The sequence below is a fragment of the Littorina saxatilis genome, linkage group LG3, assembly GCF_037325665.1.
Source record: "Littorina saxatilis isolate snail1 linkage group LG3, US_GU_Lsax_2.0, whole genome shotgun sequence".
NCBI classification, from domain to species: domain Eukaryota; kingdom Metazoa; phylum Mollusca; class Gastropoda; order Littorinimorpha; family Littorinidae; genus Littorina; species Littorina saxatilis.
Window position 1 is genome coordinate 74,194,815 of NC_090247.1, and position 18,747 is coordinate 74,213,561.

The 18,747-nt window shown below is 43.4% G+C and overlaps 1 protein-coding gene across 1 annotated transcript in view; it reads right to left on the reverse strand.

The window, feature by feature from the left end:
- Nucleotides 1-18,747, reverse strand: part of LOC138963236 (uncharacterized) — a 49,977-nt gene that overhangs the window by 3,094 nt on the left and 28,136 nt on the right. The window contains exon 4 of the mRNA XM_070335295.1: nt 186-336. Within this exon, the coding sequence (XP_070191396.1) occupies nt 186-336 (151 nt within the window). The remainder of the gene's footprint in view (nt 1-185; nt 337-18,747) is intronic.

An 18,747-nucleotide genomic window follows, 5' to 3' on the forward strand; every position in this document is an offset into this window, starting at 1 on the left:
CCCGAATTTGAACCCGCTGCGACTTTCTTTCTTTTCTTTCTTTATTTGGTGTTTAACGTCGTTTTCAACCACGAAGGTTATATCGCGACGAGACCCGCTGCGACCTTCCGATCACAAGTCCAGTGCTCTACCAACAAAGCTACCGCCCCCCCCCCTCCCACTGTATACCAGCCGAATGTACTGACTGAGGTAAGAGGTGATGTTGACTTGCTCCAGCAGCTCGTCAGGGCGAGGGCAGCACTGTCCCGGCCTGAGGATGGAACGGGACCTCTCCACGGTACCGAAGGCCAGAGGCAGCGACCACTCGGACCACTCGCTCACCACGCACGGCTCCAACTGAAAGCACGACAGATAAAACAGAACATTAATAAAGATGTACAAATTAGGAGGGACTCGAAAAAACAACTGAAAGCACGACAGATAAAACAGACAAATAATAAAGATGCACAAATTAGGAGGGAAAAACAACTGAAAGCACGACAGATAAAACAGAAATGTAATTTGGATGTACAAATAAGAAGGGGGGGGGGGGGGGGGGCGGGATGCAATAAAAAAAATAATCACACACAAAAACAACCACACATAAAACAAAACAAAAACACTTGATCTCATGAGATCGGTACGACAAAAATCATCCGTGGTCCAACAACGCTCCATGTGACCCTATTAGACTAGGATAAATTCTCGAAAAGAGGCCTAAATAAAAAGAGGTAGGCATTTGTGGGTAATTAATGGCAACAGGTTGATTCTTATGGATTTGGGTGTGCTGAATTCATTTCTGCCTGTTGCCAAAGTCAAAAATGCCTATATTCGTTACTATTCAACGGTTTCCAAGATGGCCGCCATGATATCAAGAGACTACTAATTCTCAAACAAATGCTTATATCTTTGGTGTTTTTAGAGATACAGTGTTAATTTTTGGCTAGTTGGTAGATGACCGATAGGCAATAGTTGCCTTGTCAGAGTATTTGACCTTGACCTTAAGTCAAGGTCACATGAGACTTGACAATATTGACTTGTACTGTTTTGTCATGTGTGCATTTTAAGTTGTCTTTTGGCAGTAAACTACTGCGAACTAATCACTAAAAATAAGTGATATTACCCAGTAGGTATTCAGCATTAAAATGAATATACATTGATCATCATTCTGACAAGGTCAAGGTCATTTTGACCCCATATTTCAGATGTGTTTAAACTTGGACGCCATCAAGATTTGCAGTGGCTCATCTGTTGTACACACTGGACATCTGATTCAACAATTACATTTCAGCAGGGGTTCAGATCAATGGTGCACAATCAACTAGGTCAAAGGTCAAGGTCAAAGTCCAAGGTCACTATTTGGACCATTTATTCTCAAAAACGGGGCCTAAAATAGAGATAAGCCATTTGTGAGTAATTATGGTGTGCTCTTCCCATTTCTGCTGTATGACAAAGTGTATATTTGCTAGTTTGTCCTGTATCATTAAATATTCAAAATGGCCGCCACAAGCCTGAAAACTCACCCACACACAAAAACTGACAATTCTTTAAACATAACTACTCTATTTATTATCAACTTTTGTTTCAACATACGTTTGTATCAATAACGTTGCATAATCAGTACACATTTCAACAACATTTAAGATGTTATGGTATTTCTGTGGCAATTATAACACAATATACACAAATCTGAAGCATGACAAACGTTAATGTTCCATAATACTCTGTCACGAGAAAAAAACTTCCGAAACATGTTGAGAACAAGCTCAGCAACAGGTAAACATATCAGCTATGTACAGGCATTCAGCAAACAATGTCAAATGTTCACATTTCATATGGTAAGGTCAATGAACATCACACACGTCCAAAGGGTCACGGTCAGTTCACCACTCGTTAAGACACTCCTCGTGCATTTCCCGGCATTTCCACGCTGCTGTGCATGGTAGCTTCGCCTTTCTGCATCTGCACCTTCCACTGCTGCACTGCTTCTGGCAGGTGCAGAAGATGATGTCTAGGCACGCGTCTGGAACAGACGGAAGGGTTTTCAGGACGGGGAGGAAGACGCCATCCTTCAGTTGCCAGCCCATGCTTTCAATCGGCGGCAGGTTCGGCTTCTTCTCATGAGCTTGTTGCCAGACTGAGGCCTGATAATGAGCTCTCTTGATGTGGAAGCTCAGAGCATCACTGGATGGGGGCAGATTTTCTGGGGCGGTGGCTTTCCGGAACATGATGGTTCTGGCACCATCTGCAGTCTCACAGTTTCAGATGTACAGCTTGCAAACGAACTGCTCTGCTTCTTTTGACGTGTCGTCTGTCAGCTGCCCTTTCCCCAAATTTGCCAGCAGCTGGTGATGTTGCTGAAACACTTTCCACCCAGATACCTTGCCTTGGCCAGACAGGAAAGATGTGGAATCCGAGCCAGTGATGGCGTGGAATCCTATCAAGTTCTGGAGCTTTGCCTTCTCCATGTCAGGTCTCTTGGCAATATTGTGAACTGGGATGTACTGTCTACACTTTGCTGTGCCAGTTTTCATCCACACTTTCTTGCACTTCATTTTGTCAAAATGTGCAAGAATCAATACAGCTACATCTGTGTCTTGTGAAGAAACAACCAGGCTGGTTGCATCACTGTTCACACAATGCAGAACAACACGTGTATCACCCTCTTCGTGACTGGCCTCTAGCGGAGTCGTGTCCACGTCTGGCTTGGATGACTCAACTTGAGTTGGATCACTGAAACCACCGGAAACCACAACAGTTTTGTCATCTGGTGCCTGCAGGATGAGTTGCCGAGACAGAAATTTGGCCAGATCAGCTTTGTTCTCAGGGTGAGACATGAAGTTGTCCCATTTGGCTGGCAGGGGTGTGTCCTTAGACTCTATCAGTTTCCTGATGGGCTGAGCTCCTTTGCTCCGCTTCTTTCTTGTTCCACCTTTGATTGACAGCTGATCATACCGATCAAAGACGATGTCGGTGCGTTTAAAGGCATGTCCTTGGGCAAGGAGAGACTTGACGAATGTGTCAGCAAGAACACCAAATGTAGCTGCACCTTGTGGCTTTCCAAGTGCACAAACATGTGCTTGCCCATCAACGACAAGTGTTGCCTTGTCTCCAAGCTCTTGTGCTTCAATGCCTGGAGGACAGTTTACACCACTTGTGAGGATTTTAAGCAAGCTTGCTTTTGATCCTGACCTTAAACTGCCATCAGTTTCAGCAAGTGAAGGGGGTACTGGCATCAGCTCATGCTTCATGATCACAGAAAGATCAACACTGCGCCCTGCTTCATAGGCCGTGATCAACCGCTGAAGAATCTTTCTGTCAGCTTTGACCGTCTTTTGTTTCCCACTCTTTGCATCCTTCTGCTTCACCTCGTACAGACTGGCAAATGTCAGAGGCTTGTTCTTCGGCAGAGCATCGCGGAATTTCATTTTCCTCTCTTCGCAGGGCACAAGTCTCTCCCGAACAAATGTTTTCACCTGTTCTTGTCCTTTTTCACGTGCTGTCAACAGGTTTTCTTCCATGTTCTTGGTTGTAAGATCCTTCGATGCAATGTTCTGCAGATCTTCAGGCACACCCAGAGAAAAAACCTTGAAGCGTTTAAGGTTGTCAAACAACTTTTCTTCATCAGTTTTGTCTTGTCTTTTTCTGGCCTTGTTGCATTCGTTGTGAATGCTCTTCTCGTCAACCTCTGCTCCAAAGACTGCTCTTGTTTCTCCTGCAATGTGAGATCGGAGATTGAACGAGAGGGCCCAACGGTTCAGAGCAGACGGTGTCTTTGTGATGCCCACAATCCCTCCACATGACTTTCCAATCCCGTTCAGCCATTCTTGACTTTGATCTGGGTCCACCTGGTTGAACTTGCTCTGGCTCCTCTTCACAACAAAGTGCCCAGCTTCAAATTCCTTCTTCACTTCTTCGGGGAGCTGATTCATTTCACTGACGTAGACTGTGCCCCATCGAGCATAGTTGGTATGATCATATCTCATGAAGTAGGGGAGCATTGCCGTGAAAGCTTGAAGATGCAGATTCCAGTCGCCATCTCTACTGGCGCGTGTGAACTGGAGAAGAATTTCTACCATCTTCAGGTACTCCCACCAGAACTGGAAGTTTGGATTGGCCCGCGAAGCAGCAAACGAGTCCACAAGGTCTGTGAAGCGTTTGTTGGCAAGAAGATGTACAAGTGCTGCTGTGTCATCACGAACCATCTCGTCTTCAATCTCTTGTGCGAGCTCATCACTGCCGTGGACGTACTGCAGCAACTGTGGTAGGAGTATTCTCCACAAGGCTTGCCAGGTCAACTTATGAGTTCGCATCCCTCTGACATAGGACTTGCCTGCCAGCACCTGTTCAGCTGTTTTCGGGCCAAGGGCATTGCTCTCGACCAACAGATCCAGAAGACCAGAGCACTCCATGTGACGCCCGATGGTTTTGAGGAAGTTGAGGGACGTATGGAGACCACCGAGCCTCACTACCAGCAGATTCTGATATTCAGCTTTAGCCCATTTGAGATTTGTGTATATTGTGTTATAATTGCCACAGAAATACCATAACATCTTAAATGTTGTTGAAATTTGTACTGATTATGCAACGTTATTGATACAAACGTATGTTGAAACAAAAGTTGATAATAAATAGAGTGGTTATGTTTAAAGAATTGTCAGTTTTTGTGTGTGGGCGAGTTTTCAGGCTTGTGGCGGCCATTTTGAATATTTAATGATACAGGACAAACTAGCAAATATACACTTTGTCATACAGCAGAAATGGGAAGAGCACACCATAATTACTCACAAATGGCTTATCTCTATTTTAGGCCCCGTTTTTGAGAATAAATGGTCCAAATAGTGACCTTGGACTTTGACCTTGACCTTGACCTTTGACCTAGTTGATTGTGCACCATTGATCTGAACCCCTGCTGAAATGTAATTGTTGAATCAGATGTCCAGTGTGTACAACAGATGAGCCACTGCAAATCTTGATGGCGTCCAAGTTTAAACACATCTGAAATATGGGGTCAAAATGACCTTGACCTTGTCAGAATGATGATCAATGTATATTCATTTTAATGCTGAATACCTACTGGGTAATATCACTTATTTTTAGTGATTAGTTCGCAGTAGTTTACTGCCAAAAGACAACTTAAAATGCACACATGACAAAACAGTACAAGTCAATATTGTCAAGTCTCATGTGACCTTGACTTAAGGTCAAGGTCAAATACTCTGACAAGGCAACCATTGCCTATTGGTCATCTACCAACTAGCCAAAAATTAACACTGTATCTCTAAAAACACCAAAGATATAAGCATTTGTTTGAGAATTAGTAGTCTCTTGATATCATGGCGGCCATCTTGGAAACCGTTGAATAGTAACGAATATAGGCATTTTTGACTTTGGCAACAGGCAGAAATGGATTCAGCACACCCAAATCTATAAGAAACAACCTGTTGCCATTAATTACCCACAAATGCCCGAGGGTGTTAGATTTTCTGAAATCTGTCCTAGTCTATATCGAACTCGCCGAAAAAAGAGGAGCCGTCCTCGGCCCCTCGACAAGGTAAAAGGAGAAAAATAATACGTTGTACGCCCTCTCCCACACAGTCCATTCTTGCACGGGAATTAGCCAGGCAGTTGACTTGTGGTATGAGTCCAAGTTGAGGGCAAGTTGAGGGCTAGTTGAGGGCTAGTTGAGGGCTAGTTGAGGGCAAGTTGAGGGCTAGTCTCATTCCATATACTGGAAAGCCTGGCCAGTGAATGGAGATGTTTTCACGGGTATGCTTTTAGAAAAAAATACTTCATTTTAGATTAGTGTTTTAGAAAGCACACACACACACACACACACACACACACACACACACACACAGCGAAGTATCAGGGACAATAATATCTTCCTTCTTGCTGAATAGACCTTCGTGTAAATTACCACAGATCGTATCCACGGTTTCTACGAACAACTCAACATGCGCCCAGCATCGACCTGAGTACAAGCCCTCAATAACCTGATAGTGTTGTTTAACTTTTTTGTTTTAATCCACACAAAAAAATCACGCTGTCGCCACAGTTTATATTATTCTCTGTACACGTGCAGCACGGAACAGTAAATCAGTGTTTGTGACGTCATTCTTGTTGTGATGTGTGCAGCACGGAACATTAAATCAGTGTTTGTGACGTCATTCTTGTTGTGATGTGTGCAGCACGGAACATTAAATCAGTGTTTGTGACGTCATTCTTGTTGTGATGTGTGCAGCACGGAACATTAAATCAGTGTTTGTGACGTCATTCTTGTTGTGATGTGTGCAGCACGGAACATTAAATCAGTGTTTGTGACGTCATTCTTGTTGTGATGTGTGCAGCACGGAACATTAAATCAGTGTTTGTGACGTCATTCTTGTTGTGATGTGTGCAGCACGGAACATTAAATCAGTGTTTGTGTTGTCATTCTTGTTGTGATGTGTGCAGCACGGAACATTAAATCAGTGTTTGTGTTGTCATTCTTGTTGTGATGTGTGCAGCACGGAACATTAAATCAGTGTTTGTGTTGTCATTCTTGTTGTGGTGTGTGCAGCAGTGGGCACAGTAACTGTGGATTCAAATCAGTGTTTGTGTTGTCATTCTTGTTGTGGTGTGTGCAGCAGTGGGCACAGTAACTGTGGATTCAAATCAGTGTTTGTTTTGTCATGCTTGTTGTGATGTGTGTAGCAGTGGGCACAGTAACTGTGGATTCAAATCAGTGTTTGTGTTGTCATTCTTGTTGTGGTGTGTGCAGCAGTGGGCACAGTAACTGTGGATTCAAATCAGTGTTTGTGTTGTCATTCTTGTTGTGGTGTGTGCAGCAGTGGGCACAGTAACTGTGGATTCAAATCAGTGTTTGTTTTGTCATGCTTGTTGTGATGTGTGCAGCAGTGGGCACAGTAACTGTGGATTCAAATCAGTGTTTGTGTTGTCATTCTTGTTGTGGTGTGTGCAGCAGTGGGCACAGTAACTGTGGATTCAAATCAGTGTTTGTGTTGTCATTCTTGTTGTGGTGTGTGCAGCAGTGGGCACAGTAACTGTGGATTCAAATCAGTGTTTGTTTTGTCATGCTTGTTGTGATGTGTGCAGCAGTGGGCACAGTAACTGTGGATTCAAATCAGTGTTTGTGTTGTCATTCTTGTTGTGGTGTGTGCAGCAGTGGGCACAGTAACTGTGGATTCAAATCAGTGTTTGTGTTGTCATTCTTGTTGTGATGTGTGCAGCACGGAACATTAAATATCAGTGTTTGTGTTGTTATTCTTGTTGTGGTGTGTGCAGCAGTGGGCACAGTAACTGTGGATTCAAATCAGTGTTTGTGTTGTCATTCTTATTGTGGTGTGTGCAGCAGTGGGCACAGTAACTGTGGATTCAAATCATTGTCGAGTGTGCGAGACTCGTACAGCCGTGAGAGCAAGCACCAAACCACGAGGAGAGAAGCCCGTTACCCCTTCACTGCCCAAATACAGCAGGTCACAGTACCCCTGAGCTACCGAGATTTTAAATAACACGGCGACCAACGGTACCCCTAAGCCATCGGGGGATCCACTTTCAACTCCTGTGCTGTGGCGCATCATTCTGTGGTTTTCTGTCACGCACACACACACCCACCGGAGCACAAAAGCGCAGTAACTCGATACCCGGATTCTATCGTCCAAAAACTGTTCCCTAAAACAGCACGATAATCACAGTATATAATTAAAGTATTACAAAGTTTGATTGGAATCAGTGTCAGTCTCCACTCAGGCTCTTCTCCCCGGCTCACACTGACACACTGGATCAGTCTTCAACCTCTGACCCCTCCACTCTGCACCTAGACGGAGGGGGGACACGGATAACTTGTTTTCATTTTAGTCTGAACAAAAACCCCAACTGAAAGAATGCCCACCCCACCGCGCATGCTGTTCGCATACAGGACCGCGGGGCAATGAATAGTCGCACGCAACAAGTGCTGCCGGCCAGCGGTGTCTTCCCTTCCAGCGGGAAAGAGCGATACGAATAAATTAACTACACGTACTGACCTCACGCTCACGCCCTCACTGTCATGCGCAGCGCCATGGGCGGTGCTATCATATCACAGGTTGGATGGTTATCAGCGAATCGCTGTCAGTAGTGAGGAGCAGAGTAGGCGATGCATCATATCACGTGCCTTACTCTAAATCGCTACGACGAGTGGTGGACGCCAGTTCCACAGGTCCAATGAAGTTCCGACCACAGGTCCAACAAGAAAAATGTTCATTCAAAATGAACAGCGTCGATGCAATGTCCACCAAAGATTTATTTTGGGAAGTGTTAAAGGTTAGGGTCAAAAGTTAATGAATTGCATGTTGTGCTGGATATATAAATTGTTTATTTCAGTCAATGCTTGATTCATAAGTACATTTTTCAGCATGGTGCATCTACAGGAGGGTGCTCCAACAATGATGCATAGTGCCAACATTTAGCGCAAACTTTTCACAACAGTGCATTATTACCACAAAGCGCATACAGCGATTATATAGTAGCAAGTTGCACTAAACATTTGAACAAAATGCATTTTGTTCAAATGTTAACAGCACAGCACCAAGTTTTGCATAAGTGCACAACAGCACTGACCATTTCACAAAAGTGCATAACAGCTGTGACAATTTTACAAAAGTGCATTGACCATTTCAGGCAGATGGCTAACATGCAGATTTCGCTTTTGTCTGTCTTTCTTTGAAAAGTAGGCATGTTCAAGATCGATGAAGTCATGAGCAATTGGGTTAGATGACAGAAAAGATTCAAAAACGTCAGATTCAGTTAGATGACAGAAAAGATTCAAAAACGTCAGATTCAGTGTTTTGGGCACTGTTGAACAGGAACATTCTCTCCTGTTCAACAAATGTGGGTTCAATTCAAAAGCAACATTGTCACAGATAGGCTAGTGTTACATTTCTGTAAAGTTTCAAAAACATCTTCCATGTTTTGGTTACTGTTGAACAGAGGCATATTTTCCTGTTCAAAAAAGTCTGACACCAATTGTCGTAGTTGTGGGTTAAGGTTCGATCTATACTGTCCTTCAAACGAGTCGTAGAACCGTCATTGTCACAGATAGTGTTACATTTCTGTTTTACATTCAAACGAGTCGTAGAAGTAGTAGTACATTTGCGTTTGGTTGTTTTTTCTTTTAGATTCCTGTCACTCATACCAGCAGTATTGATTGAGGTACATAAATCTGTTGATGTACAGGGATGACTTGTTTGTAATGAATCCTTGTTTCCTCCACATTGAGTTTGCATTGCAGTTGGACAGAAATGAACAGGTGTTAATTGATAAACACATTGATAATGGCTTTTGAGAAAATCAATCAATTCTGCAAAGGAATTAACTTGATGACATCAAAACTGCAGCGCCATTTGAAGAATGGTTACCATTTCTGTTTCTTTGATGGGAATCAAACAAATAAAAACATTGACTATCCAAGTTACCATGAATGGCAATAGTTGACTCCTGAAAAGTAGCAAGGATATAATTTGAGACGATAAACGCCTGATGCAATCCCTCCTCAAGGTCAGTCAACTCAAAACCTTCATCATTCGCAACATCAGTAGGCAACACAGCGGGATTCGTATGTCCAGAAATCATGTCGAAAAAATATTACATTTCAAAAGCATGTCCAACCACAGTTGTTGGCAAGTGTTCGTGTCCGAAGTAGCCTTCAGTGTGTGTATATGTATTCATGTGACAGAGAACGTGACCTCATTGTTCAATCCTCTCTCTCTCTTCTTTCTCATTCGAACGCACACACGCAAGAACGTAGCCTACGCACGCATGCACGCGCACGCACACACACACACACACACACACACACACACACACACACACACACACACACCCCGCTGACGCACACGGCAAACCACGCACACACACACTGACTGTCGGCAAGCATCTCTTTTTGTTTTCTTTACCTTTGTTTATTGTGTTTTCGATATTTGTGTTTATTTTTTGCTTGACTTATCTGTTTTATTTTAATGTTTGCTATCCACATCGTGTGATAAATGTTTCTTCTCAGTCTCCGAGTCAGTTTAGTTTCTGCACGCCGCTTTGGTACTCCTTGTTTTTCTAACTGGTGTATTGTGCGCGACTGATTTGCGGATTTATTTTTATTCCTTTCATATGCAGTTGAAGTGTTGTGGGTGTTATTGTCTGTATATGCTATGTTGCGTCTGTGTATGCCTACAAGAATTTTGGGTGTAATGTGCCTGTGGTCTGCTTGCAGTCGAGCACAGAAAACATGGCGGCGCCCTGTGGCAAATTCGTGGAAAGTCTTCCCGACCGCAGATACCAGCGTCGTCCGCGACGCTGGAATCAAAAGCACAATACTCGTCGCCATAGAGACTTGAAGTGCTGCGACATAATTGGGTGGCGGTAATTTGGGCGGTGCATCATAGCACGTGCCAAACCCTAAACTGCTACGAGTGGCCGTAGACTGACGCGTTGTCCACATATCCAATAAGAACACAGCAAGTACATACAGCAGCAGTCGTCGACATGAAATTTGAAGTGCCGCGAAACACGCGGGTGGCGGCAAGTAGGTGTTAGCGAGTAAAAGAGCCAATCAGACAGCGATACCAACTACAGACAGTGATTCTACTGGTCGACCAATGAACTTGACAATAGCTCCCTGAACCAATCGCCGCCGCAAAGACCAAAATAATCAGAGGCGATGACGCGAGCCGAAGCGCTTATTGGAGAATCTACTCCATTTCGTTAATGAATTTGCTTTTGTCTCGCAACATTAGAAAATAACACATGATGGTTCAGTACCGCTGGCCGAGGGCTTAAACACGCATCCCACGATTATTTAAAGACGAGGCCTGGAATTTTATCTCGGTAGACCGCGAAGTAGGGGCTGTATTTTCCCATAAGCCACCGGGGATCCACTTTCAACTGCTTCATCTGCCGTTTCCTTTCTATCAAAATCAAGAAAAACTGTGATATTCATTCCGTTTGATTTCACAAACAATTAATATTTTGCAAAACTAGTTGTAAATTGTTCTTCTCACATAATAGCAGGGCTGCTTCCATTCAAAATCAAAACAAAACAACACAAGTATGAAAATGAATCGTTTGTTCTTTATCGTGGACATTGTCCATGTTCAAAAACTGATGAAGTTCACGCTAAAATGAAATACTGGAACGAGGTCCACCAGTCCGGTTCTGTTGGTGAGTGACTCGACTGACAGCTGCAGCGCCGGAGAACGCACCAATGAGTGGTCCCGTGTACAGCCGAGGGCCATAAGTTTGGTGCAGGCTTTTGCAACATGAAACGTTAGGCGTTCACTTGGCTCAGCGCTCATGTTACACTGACTCGGGACAAAGAATAGACGCACGCAATAAGTGCCGCCGGACAGCGTTTCTTCCCTTCTATTTGGAGAGGAGCGATATGAATAAATTAACTACTGACCGCACGCCCTGTCGTGCGCAGTGCCGGTAAAGGGCGGTGCGTTTTTTCCCTTCCAGCGGGAAAGAGCGATACAAATAAATTAACTACTGACTCGTGACCTCACGCTCACGCCCTCACTGTCATGCGCAGCGCTATCATATCACAGGTTGGATGGTTATCAGCGAATCACTATCAGTAGTAAGAGCAAAGCGGTATGCGATGCATCATATCACGTGCCTTCCGCAAAATTGCTACAAGTGGTGGACGCAAGTTCAACAGGTCCAATGAAAAGTACAGACTCAGTACTCGTCGTCATATAAACAGGAGTGCCGCGACATAATCGGGTGGAGGTAACTTGGGCGGTACATCATATCACGTGCCTTATATGATCTCGTTCGCTAAGACGAGTGGTGGACTGACGCAATTTCCACAGATCTGAGCAAATAAAAACACAACCACTGGCACTGAGTAGGTCAGTAGGCCTACAGAATTCGTCGACATGGAAACTGAAGTGCCGCGAAACAAGCGGGTGGCGGTATGAAGCTGTGCAGGTCTTGTGAAAGTGCCAATCAGACAGCGATATCAACGGTAGCAGTGAATCTACTGTCGACCAATGCCTGGACGGAAGCGCTGTGAACCAATCGACGAAAGCCAATATGACAAGAGGCGGTGACGCGAGCCGAAGCGCTTATTGGAGAATCTACTCCGTTTAGGTTATGTATTTGCTTTTGTCTCGCAACTTCAACAAGTCGCGTAAGGCGAAAATACAATATTTAGTCAAGTAGCTGTCGAACTCACAGAATGAAACTGAACGCAACGCAACGCAGCAAGACCGTATACTCGTAGCATCGTCACTCCACCGCCCGTGGCAAAGGCAGTGCACGTGGAATTGACAAGAAGAGCGGGGTATTCGTTGCGCTGAGAAGGATAGCACGCTTTTCTGTACCTCTCTTCGTTTTAACTTTCTGAGCGTGTTTTTAATCCAAACATATCATATCTATATATTTTTGGAATCAGGAACCGACAAGGAATAAGATGAAAGTGTTTTTAAATTGATTTCGAAAAAAAAATTTTGATAATAATTTTTATATATTTAATTTTCAGAGCTTGTTTTTAATCCGAATATAACATATTTATATGTTTTTGGAATCAGCAAATGATGGAGAATAAGATAAACGTAAATTTGGATCGTTTTATAAATTTTTATTTTTTTTTACAATTTTCCGATTTTTAATGACCAAAGTCATTAATTAATTTTTAAGCCACCAAGCTGAAATGCAATACCGAACCCCGGGCTTCGTCGAAGAGTACTTGACCAAAATTTGAACCAATTTGGTTGAAAAATGAGGGCGTGACAGTGCCGCCTCAACTTTCACGAAAAGCCGGATATGACGTCATCAAAGACATTTATCAAAAAAATGAAAAAAACGTTCGGGGATTTCATACCCAGGAACTCTCATGTCAAATTTCATAAAGATCGGTCCAGTAGTTTAGTCTGAATCGCTCTACACACACACACAGACAGACAGACAGACGCACATACACCACGACCCTCGTTTCGATTCCCCCTCGATGTTAAAATATTTAGTCAAAACTTGACTAAATATAATAAAAAAATTGACACATGATGTTTCTCTACGGGCAATAGGCTTAGAATCGCAGACAACAAAGAACCTGGACACTTATCTTCGTAGTCCCAGAAGTATGGGCGATATTTTGACATTTATTCTTGTGCCGTTCCGGGCCGGGCCTTACCGTTTGACTCTAAAATATTGAAACTTTGTGATACTGTTATATCATAGATTGCGGTAGGCCTACTGTCAAAGAAATATGTAGGCTTATTCAGTTTCAATAAAAAGGGGGGAAAAGAAGAAAGAGAAACATTACTTCAGTATCAATATTCGGATGAGCATAAGTCACAATAAAACATGTAAACAATGAGAAGCAGGACAACTTTCACCGGTACAATGTTACATCCTATCAATCAATCAATCAATGAGGCTTATATCGCGCATATTCCGTTGGTACAGTTCTAGGCGCTCAGCAGTGATGCCGTGTGAGATGAAATTTTATACGGCCAGTAATTGCAGCCATTTCGGCGCATATTTACCTTTCACGGCCTATTATTCCAAGTCACACGGGTATAGGTAGACAATTATTAACTGTGCCAAAGCAATTTTGCCAGGAAAGACCCTTTTGTCAATCGTGGGATCTTTAACGTGCACACCCAATGTAGTGTACACGGGGGGGAGTTCGGACACCGAAGAGAGTCTGCACACAAAGTTGACTGAAATAAATTTCCGCCGAACCTGGGATCGAACTCACGCTGACAGCGGCCAACTGAATACAAATCCAGCGCGCTACCAACTGAGCTTTTTCCCCGCCCCGATGATATGGCTGATACAGCATTTCACGGTACCCCTGAGCTACCGAGATTTCAAATCACACGGCGACCAACGGTGCCCCTAAGCCACCGGGGATCCACTTTTAACTGAGCACTGCATCTGCTGTTTCCTTTCTACCCTGAATACAAAACAAGTCGCGTAAGGCGAAATTACTACATTTAGTGAAGCTGTTGAAATCACAGAATGAAACTGAACGCACTGCATTTTTTTTTTTTTTAACCGAGACAATATAGCTTCGTCAATCCCCGCGGCAGTTTTCCCGTGCAACACGAAGTGAAATTGACGAGGCAGAATAGCGCAATAGCGTACTGCAGTAGGCAGGAAAGCGCGCTTTTTTGTATTCTTTTTAACTTTCTGAACTTGTTTTGAATAAAAACATATCATATCTATATGTTTTTTGGAATCAGAAAATGATAAAGAATAAGATGAAACCATTTCTGGATCGATTACTTACGTTTTAATCGTAGCATTAATTAACCTATCTTCGTTCTTCTTCTTCTTCTGCGTTCGTGGGCTGAAACTCCCACGTTTGTTTGTTTGTTTGTTTGTTTGTTTGTTTGTTTGTTTGTTTGTTTGTTTGTTTGTTTGTTTGTTTGTTTGTTTGTTTGCTTAACGCCCAGCCGACCACGAAGGGCCATATCAGGGCGGAACTCCCACGTACACTCGTGTTTTTTGCACGAGTGGAATTTTACGTGTATGACCGTTTTTTAGCCCGCCATTTAGGCAGCCATACGCCGTTTTCGGAGGAAGCATGCTGGGTATTTTCGTGTTTCTATAACCCACCGAACTCTGATATGGATTACAGGATCTTTTTCGTGCGCACTTGGTCTTGTGCTTGCGTGTACACACGGGGGTGTTCGGACACCGAGGAGAGTCTACACACAAAGTTGACTCTGAGAAATAAATCTCTCGCCGAACGTGGGGACGAACTCACGCTGACAGCGGCCGCCAACTGGATACAAATCCAGCGCGCTACCAACTGAGCGACATCCCCGCCCTCACCTATCTTCGTTAATTGTGATCACATTCTAAGAGTAAACATAACATATTTTATATATTTTTATATTCAGATTTTGATGAAGAATACGATGCAATCAATTTTGAATCTGTTTGCGACAATTTAATTTTAATGACAACTTTAATGAGCAAACTCATTGATTAATTTTTAAGCCTCCACGCTGAATTGCAATACCAAAGTTCGGGCTTCGTCGAAAATTATTTGACCAAAATTTCAGCCAATTTGGTTAAAAAATGAGGGCGTGACAGTGCCGCCTCAAGTTTCTCTAAATGTCGGATATGACGTCATCGAACACATTTAATGGGGAAAAAAATATCATCTGGGGATATCATACCCAGGAACTCTCATGTGAAGTTTCAAGAAGATCGGTCCAGAAGTTTTCTCGGAACTGATCTCAGTACACACACACACACACACACACACACACACACACACACACACATACACCACGACCCTCGTCTCGATTCCCCCTCTATGTTAAAAACTTGACTAAATGTAACCAGGAAAAATAGGATATTCACTTCGTTTGGTTTGACAAACAATTCATTGTTGCAAAACTATTATTAAATCGGGCTTCTCACAAAAAAGCAGGGCTGCTTCCATTCTTACTTTCTTGTCAATTATAACACACACACACACACAGGCACCACATATATACACACATACACGGAACGGTGTACAGTCGCCCGTACCCGATACCGCCGGGTCTGTCCAAAACCTATACAAAATCAATCAATCAATCAATGAAGCTTATATCGCGCATATTCCGTGGGTACAGTTCTAGGCGCTCTGCAGTGATGCCGTGTGAGATGAAATTTTATACGGCCAGTAGATTGCAGCCATGTCGGCGCATATTTACCTTTCACGGCCTTATTCCAAGTCACACGGGTATGGTAGACAATTATTAACTGTGCCTAAGCAATTTTGCCAGGAAAGACCCTTTTGTCAATCGTGGGATCTTTAACGTGCACACCCAATGTAGTATACACGGGGGGTGGTTCGGACACCGAAGAGAGTCTGCACACAAAGTTGACTCTGTGAAATAAATTTCCGCCGAACCTGGGATCGAACTCGCGCTGACAGCGGCCAACTGAATACAAATCCAGCGCGCTACCAACTGAGCTATATCCCCGCCCCACAAAACACAGAACGATAGTCACAGTAAACCCTTAATAATTATAGTGTTAAGTTTGATTGGAATGTCTCCACCCCGGCCTTTTTCCCTCTTCGTGTGTGTGTGTGTTTGTGTGTGTGTGTACTGTGTGTGTGTGTGTGTGTGTGTGTACGTGTGTGTGTGTGTGTGTGTGTGTATGTGTGTGTGTGTACAATGATCGGCATGCACAAATGAAAAACAACGAAACATGAGCAAATACGGTCAAACGGCACTTCGAGTCCGTTCCACTGAATGAATGCGGTTAAACGAGATACGGTCAAACGAGATACGGTCAAACGAGATACGGTCAAACGAGATACGGTCAAACAAGATACGGTCAACTGGGAGTACACCACCTTTTCAATCTCTGACCCCTCCACTGTGGCTCTGCACCTAGACGGGGGGAGGGGGGGGGGCGGATAACTTGTTTTCACTTTTGTGTGAATGCCACCGCTCCTGTTGTTTGCATGCAGGCAGCAGTGACTCGGGACAAAGAATAGACGCACGCAACAAGTGCCGCCGGACAGCATTTCTTCCCTTCCAGCCGTAAGGCGCGATACGGCAATTAAATTTATGACTGACCTCACGCCTGGCATGAGCAGCGCAATGGGCGGTGCTCTCATATCACTGACACAGGTACGCGTTCGGTGAGATGTTTATCAGCGAATCGCGGTCAGTGGCAGCAACGTAGACGGCGCATCGCATCACGTGTGCCTTCCACGTATTCGCTACTGGGATGGGTCTTGACGCAAGTTTCACAGGTCCAATGAAAAGTACAGTACTCGTCGTCATAGAGACGGAAGTGCCGCGAGATAATTGGGTGGAGGTATGGGCGGTGCATCCTCATAGTCACGTGCCTTATCCTAATTCGCTACGACCAGTGATGGACTGACGCGATTTCCACAGATCCAATGAAAACACGTGCAAGTACACTCATTCGTCGAGTTGGAAACTGAAGTGCCGCGAAACAGGCGGGTGGCGCTAAGTCGGTGCAGGTCTTGTAAAAGAGCCAATCAAGGCCAACTGTAGACAACGATGCTACTGTCGCCCAATGACTGGACGGAAGAGCCGTGAACCAATTGCCCAAGGCCCATATGAGAAGGGGCGGTGACGCGAGCCGACGTGCGGCTAATCTACTCCGTTTAACGTTTAAATGGTTTTTTGTTACAACGTGGAAAACGACACATGATATTTCTTTACGGGCCGAAGGCTTAAAACTTGCATACCATAAAGAACCTGGACTGCTATCTCGATAGCCCCAGAATTAGGGTTATATTTTCATATGTATGTTTGTGTTAACTGTGAAGTATTGAAACTTTTTGATTTTGTTCGATCATAGATAGGCCCCTACTTTCAAACTGTGAAGAATGCATTTTCCCCCAAAAAGGTGGAAAACAAAAAAGAGAAACAATACTTCAGTATCGATATCCGGATGAGCATAACACATAATTAAACTAGTATACATGCATGTGTAAATAATGAGAAGCATAAAAAATTTCAACAGTATAGTGTCACGCACAGACACCGCAAAACAGCATTTGACAGTACCCCTGAGCTACCGAGATCTCAAATCACACGGCTACAGACGGTACCCCTAAGCCACCGGGGATCCACTCTATACTTAAAACCACAAGTGAATAAAAACCAGATGGGATATTCGTTCCGCTTGGTTTGAAAAAACAATGTTATGTTAAGGTTTTCGTCAATTGTTCTTCTCACGGAAAAGCAGGGCTGCTTCCATTCTAATTTTCTGGTTAACTAAAAAGAAAAGAGAAAAAAAAATTACAATGATAAAAAATGAACGCTTATCGATACGGGTAAAGTGGGCTTTGCAAAAACCTGTGTAAATTGTGAGTTCCAGCTTTCCGTCACTCCTCGACATTCTGCCAGTCGCGTTAACAAAAGCTGTATACTGCCAAATAAAAATAAAGATTCAATAGAAAGAATTTTGTTTGTATGAAACCCTTTTTTTCTAACTCAAAATGTATGGCATCGGCCGGTTCAATGAAAGAACACATTCAATGACTGAGTTTGAGCAACTTTGCTGATTGACACTTGCTCAGAAAGTTGTCCGATACGGTTTGTGGAAGATAACGTAACATTCATTACCTGCGCTGATTATGAATTTATTTGATATTTAGCACCTGCGTGTCATTTCAAGTTCCTCATATAATATGCTGCTTAACAATTGAGCATCGGTACGGTTTACCTCTTTTGTGTGTTGTGTGTTTTATGGCAACCGAAAGAATACTACCCGTATAAAAAAAACTTATAAAAGAACACCTGACATTTTTGTAAAACGAATGTCTCAAATTAAAAGGCACACACGTATTTTGGGTAATGTAATATCAAAATACCAATAACGTTTGAAGGTGATGTGCAGAGCAGTGTTTGCTGCAGTACCCACACAAAATGGCATCACAGCCCAGCTTATGCGACTGCTGTAAAGAATGACACTTACGATATTAAACATGCCATAGCCTCTTTATTCGACGGGTTAGGTTTGCAAAAAGAACAGTTTTAGATAGATATTTACTCATTCATTTTATTAGCATTTAATTAAACACTGTTCGGATTAAGCTGTTGTACTTGTTTGTCGATATTAGTAGATTGAACTTTGTGAACTCAATTTTTTTTTTTTTGGGGGGGGGGTACCTGTGGTCTCCGGTCCACTGTATCAACAATACCTAATGTCAAATCAAACTGTTTATTACAAACGGAAGGCAAATGAATGGTCTTTCTTACACTTTAATTGGTTTTTGCATATCGAGCCTCATTA